Source organism: Geotrypetes seraphini, chromosome 18 (genome assembly GCF_902459505.1).
Source record: "Geotrypetes seraphini chromosome 18, aGeoSer1.1, whole genome shotgun sequence".
In the NCBI taxonomy this organism is placed as follows: domain Eukaryota; kingdom Metazoa; phylum Chordata; class Amphibia; order Gymnophiona; family Dermophiidae; genus Geotrypetes; species Geotrypetes seraphini.
In genome coordinates, this window is record NC_047101.1 from 1736913 (window position 1) to 1742912 (window position 6000).

The following is a 6000-nucleotide window of genomic DNA, read 5'->3' on the forward strand; positions in this document are numbered from 1 at the left end:
GATCGTCAGTCATTTCTGAGAATATCAATCAGTCCTAATGCTATCCAACGCTCTTAACTAGTACTTTGCAATCATTTGCTTTAAGGGCATGTTTATGTGTTGTAATGTAATGCCCAAGCGCTCTACCAGTCCTACAATGATCAAAACAGTATTGAGTAATCTGTGCCATGATCTCTCTCTTTCTCCGCTTGCTGACTCATTAAACCGTTCAATTGATGTCTTCATTCCTGCAGGTGTAATAAGAAGGAGTTGGAATTGCTCAGATTATGCTGGCAAAGTTCTCTCCGACTCTGACTAGGGAAGATCTTTCTTCTGTCCTTTAATGATGGCTTTGAATGCGTATCAAATCGAAAGCCACTCGTATCAACCAGCACTATCATTTCAAATGGCACTTATTTCCTGAAGCAGTCTGGGCAAAAGAGAGGGTACCTCTGTTGGCAATTACGTTATAAAGGATGCTGTGACTGGCATCCTAATACTTTTGGCAAGACCACTAAACTTATGTAAGAGATTGATATGAAATAAAGGTGCCATGGGATCTAATTGGGATAACTGCTATTAAAAACTTGGGAACTTTTTTTCTTTTTCTCTCCTTTTTATGTATTTTGCAGAGTTTTTTTTGACCCTTAAAGGCTTATCTATAGAGCCGGATGGCCAAGTGTGTGAAAAGATCTTCCTTCTCCACTTTTGTTGAGCTTATTACGGATTTGGAATTATAGTGTTGACTGATATGAATAGTTTTGATGCAATTTTGGATTTTTCTCTGCTCATTTCTCCTCCTGGAATTATTAGTTCAATGATAAGAGCTTTGACTGTATCCCATGTACAAGCTGGAGAAAGAGGCTCTGTTTCACTTGTGGAACAATAATTCAATGTAAATAGGTTAATCTGATCTATAAATGTCTGATCGTAAACTATTGCGGCATTAAACCTCCACACAGGCTAATTCCGTGTTCAGACACCATCCTTGAAATAAGGTGCAGAACTGGTCTGAAACCTAAATGGAGTGAAAACTGGCCTCCGTTACAAAGAGCAGAGATGAAAAATGAATTAATTCTGGAATACCGTTGGCAAAAAGTGAAAAATGTAGAATCATTTGCAGCAGGATGAAAACACCAGGGGTTTATCAAGTCACCCACAGGCTCTTTTTGGTACAACCAAGGAGAGCACTTTTCAATCAGGACATTTAACTCCCCCTCCCACTACAGAGGACATGAGTAGTGCAGAGGTAGCTCCAGACAAACTGCAGGTAAAAAAGAGCCCCAGAAGCTGCAATTTTCAAAGCTCCCTGGTGAGTAATTCGCCACAGTAGGAAACATAGGGAGGGGATGTCTCCCCATGCCCAGAAGCAGCAGAGAGAGGCTGAGATCTCCAGTTGAACATGTGCTTGCAGCCTGCCATTGTTCGGCTCCACAGGTGTAATCCTCCTCGGCTGTTTTCTTCTTTTCTTTGCCACTCTTTCCTGTACTGAATGCAATATCTATTATTGTCCATCTCCTGACCGCAACCGCAGAGGACACGCGTGTCCAGAAAGCTGTTTGCATTGCACCTAAGAGCCTCTTTTGAAATTCTGCTCCCTAACATTAGCTGCAGACGACAGACACACATGGACAGAAATTGGCCTGCAGGAAGTATTTTATGAGTCAGAGGCTGGCCTTGTAAGGTATTAATCTACCTTGCAAAGCACGTCAGTCCTCAGTCCTAGACAAAGCAGCACAGCAGATATCTCTAGCCTTCCCTCTGGATACCTTCTCTGTGCTTGCAAAGCCAATCCAAGATGTAAATGGGGAAGAAAAGAGTTTGAATACTTTTATTTGCATATTAATTAGCCTCCGTCTAATTTGGGCTAGTCGGGTGCGGCTGCAGGCTCTGACAGCTCTGACAAACTTCCCTGCTGGGCTGTAATTTTTTTTATTTTTATTTGCCCGCCTGCATTCAATTTTTCCTCATTAATTTAATCACCAGGTTCGTTACGGAAGGTCATGCCTGCTAATTGCTAATCTGTGGAGAAGATCCACGCCTTGATAAACCCCTTAACTGTGAAGATTAAAAGCAGATGCTGAGTGCTAGCAGGTACTTCATGTGCTGCCTAATAGCTGTTAGTACTGACCCAGGTTTAAGCCAGGTATTAGCTAGCACAGGCCCTGTTCTGTCCGTAGAACCTACTGTCACTGCTCCTAGACTTTACACAGTCCATTGGTACCAACTCCTTCTATCCTGTCTCCTGGGGCAAATCCAGTTCCATCCCTAGAACTGGTTCTTCTGACCACCCAGGAGAATCCCTTCTGGTCCTGATCCGCATCGGGGGTTGCCTCATCCCTTGGCAGAGTAGATGTCTGCCTAGAGTGGTGCAATTTAGGAGGTAACACTGGCACGACAATCAGCGTCTCTACAGAAAGATCAGGGTAGCCAGTGTGGACCTTGATCACCTCTGTGGGTCAAGGCCTGCCAAGTTCCACCTCCTTTAAGAAAGGAAGATTGAACAGGGAAGGGCCCTGCAGGCCTTGTGCATGAATAGATGCCTTGTTTAGAGAGGCCAACTGGTGACTCCTACCAAGTTGTGCCACTCTGAGGGAGATAGGGAGGAGGGATGGGGGGGGGGGATGGAGGATATTTGAGAGATAGGGGAGAGAGGAGACACAAGGGAAAAGGGTTTTAGGCTGCCCCTAGGTGGTGCATAGCTGAAAGTTCACCTAGGGCGGTGCTGTCAATCCTCAAGATTGGGGTTTCCACAATGAATACACATAAGATACACATGCATTGTAGACACAACTGTAGGCAAAGCTACTGTATATCAAGCGTATTCACTGGGATAAATCTTGAAAAGCTGCCTGGCGTGATGTACATCTAGCGGAAAGTTCAGAAGTCCACATTATCCTCACTAGTGCTACAATGGGACAAGCTACATATTAGAATACATCATCTTCCAGCACAATAAATAGAACAGACGCCAATCTCCCTCCATATTCTCTTAACTATTTCATCTCTCAGACTTCCAAACGAAAGCACTTGAGAACTGCCATCGCTTAATATTGCAATGCTGTTCCTCCGAGCCGTTGAAAAAAGCACCCTGGCATAACTGTAGAGCACATGGGTAAGAGAATCTCTGGAAGAAACAAACCATTCATGGTTTAAAGTACAAAAGATACCTGTCAACAAGAATGAATGTTAAAGAGACTTTTTTGATTCCCAGGGAGAGGCAGAAAGAAAGAAAGAAAAGAACCAACCCTGAATAGGACTTTTCTCCAGTGGATCCCAGGTGAGATCCCACACCAAGGATCCCAGTGATTTTACAGACCCAAGAGGTACTTATTTTTAGGTGCCAAGGAGCCTATTCAGTGCCTCTTCTACGAAGGGACATAAACATCCGCTTTCCTTTATAGAATCCCAATGTAGCAAAGCAAATCTGCAATAAAAATTTTAAATCCAACCACTTTCAGCAGCCAGAGAACTGCTATCAAAGATCACACCCAGATAACGAAAAAAAATGCAGAAATATTATTCGAGAATTTAGATGCAAAATTGTGAAAAGTAAATCCATTCCTCCAAAAAAAAAAAAAAAAAAAAGGCACACCACCACCAAAGGAACTCTCCAAAAGATGGATAAAGAGCAGAATGAGGACACTGTAGAAAAATAGCAGATTTCAATTCTGATCTCAGCTCAGTAGCAAAGACATCCATATACCTCATCCATTAGCAAGTGGGAGCATACTTGCAAATAAAGACACTGAGCAAACTCTGGCAAGGGAAGTGGCACCAAAACACACAATCAGAGAAGTGACCATAACAGAAACCCCAAGAAGGCAATAGAGCAAAACCGGCAGAATACGAAGAGAAAAAGAGAAATATATTTCTAAAGCTGAGAGGGAATCCTATCTTTGGGGCATTTTTGGAAAACCAGAGTCTTTGTTCCAGTTACCCAGAGACAGTAGTGAGCAGTTTCAGAAGAGCACTTTTTATGATGTTCAGCCCTTTGAAAATGAACCTTCATGTCAAGAAAGGTTCCTGAATCTGAGACAAAGGAATCAAAAGAAGAATATCCAGAGCAGTTACCCCAACCTCCAACCAAGACAGGACATCCCAAAGCAGAATTACCCAATTCCTGCTCAGGAGAGGACATCCTACCCCCCACCCCCCTTCACCTCACATAAATTACCCAATCCCTGCCCAGGACACTCAAAAGCACAATTACCCAATCCCCACCTAGGAGAAGCCACCCCAAAGCACAAAATTATCCAATCCCTATCCAGGGCACCCCAAAAACACAAATTATTCAATCCCTGACTAGGAGAAGCTACCCCCAAAGCATAAGTCACTCAATCCCTGTCCAGGACACCCCAAAACACAAATTATTCAATCCCTGCCCAGGAAAAGACACCCCCAGAGCACAAAATTGACCAATCCCTGTCCAGGACACCCCAAAACACAAATTACTCAATCCCTGCCCAGGAAAAGACACCCCCAGAGCACAAAATTGACCAATCCCTGTCCAGGACACCCCAAAAACACAAATTATTCAATCCCTGTCCAGGAGAAGACATCCCCAGAGCACAAAATTGCCCAATCCTATCTAGGACACCCCAAAGCACAAATTACTCAATCCCTGTCCAGGACACCCCAAAAACACAAATTACTCAATCCCTGCCCAGGAGAAGCCACCCCCAAAGCACAAGTCACTCAATCCCTGTCCAGGACACCCCAAAACACAAATTACTCAATCCCTGCCCAGGAGAAGCCATCCCCAAAGCACAAGTCACTCAATCCCTGACCAGGACACCCCAAAACACAAATTATTCAATCCCTGTCCAGGACACCCCAAAACACAAATTATTCAATCCCTGCCCAGGAAAAGACACCCCAAGAGCACAAAATTGACCAATCCCTGTCCAGGACACCCCAAAAACACAAATTATTCAATCCCTGTCCAGGAGAAGACATCCCCAGAGCACAAAATTGCCCAATCCTATCTAGGACACCCCAAAGCACAATCTCCCAACCACCAAGAGCAGATTCTGGACTGGGGAGCGGCACAGCTCAAACGGGACCCCACACGGTAAGGACACAACAGACTCACCGGAAGGATACAGCAGCCAGCCCAAGAGCCCAGCGACCAGCAGCAGATGCGGGACTCCCCCGTCCGGTCCCTGCCCCCATGAGCCCATGGCAGCGCTCAGCCCGGGCGGCACATCGTAGCCCCGGGGCTTCAGCTTCAGCTCCCGCTCCAGACGCGCCTGAGCTCGGCTTTCGATCCGGATCAGTTGCCCCGGCCCGGCTTTGCTCGGTCCACAGCCATCACGGATCTGGGGGGCTGCTGGAGAAAGAGCTGCAGGGACGGAGCTGCTGCTCGGATCGGCAGCAGAGCCTGGACTGGATTCGCAGCCCACCTGGAGCGAACTTGGGCTGCAGCAGCATCGGAACTGGATTGTGGCCGGAATCGGCTCTTTCAGGCCCTCGAGTGCACCTTTTCTTGCCAAGTTTTGCACGGATTCAGCCGGTCACCGAAGCTGGACTCCAGGGAAGAAGCAGAAAAGCCAGAGACTGAAGAGAAATCGCGGACTGGACTGACCAGTTGGGGCTTCCTGGGCTCAATGTTGTCATCCAAATGTCTTCCAATGTGACCAGTTTGATTAGGACTCAATAGCTTGTTATTACAGGCTTGAAGCTTTTTCCTGGAAGATGACCAGGTTCCTTCCCCAAAGAGCTTTGGTTTGGACTTCTGCTTCCCTTCCCTCATTGCTTTAACCACTGGGCAGGGGGCAGGGCAGTGGAGCTGAGGGTCACAGGGGCTTTTAACACTGTTACACACCTACTGCAGGTGAGTAGATGGACAGCTGAGCTTAAGAGTGGAGGAGAAGCAAAGTGACCTTTGGGGCTCAGAAACTCTTTTTTCCCCTTCTTTAGTTTTATTTCCTTCCCCCCTTCACCTCTCTCCCCCCATTATTTTTAATTATAACATTGTAATGAATTAAACAAAAAATGCAATTCAAATAACTATCATCC

General features: G+C 45.8%; 1 protein-coding gene across 4 annotated transcripts in view; it reads right to left on the bottom strand.

Moving 5' to 3' along the window:
- Positions 1–5730, bottom strand: part of UNC5A (unc-5 netrin receptor A) — a 64217-nt gene extending 58487 nt beyond the window's left edge. For all 4 annotated transcript variants that reach the window (XM_033927362.1, XM_033927363.1, XM_033927360.1 and 1 more), the window contains exon 1: positions 5075–5730. In XM_033927362.1, coding sequence (XP_033783253.1) covers positions 5075–5162 — 88 coding nt within the window. In that variant the 5' untranslated portion in view covers positions 5163–5730. The remainder of the gene's footprint in view (positions 1–5074) is intronic.
- Between the last annotated feature and the right edge of the window lie 270 nt (positions 5731–6000).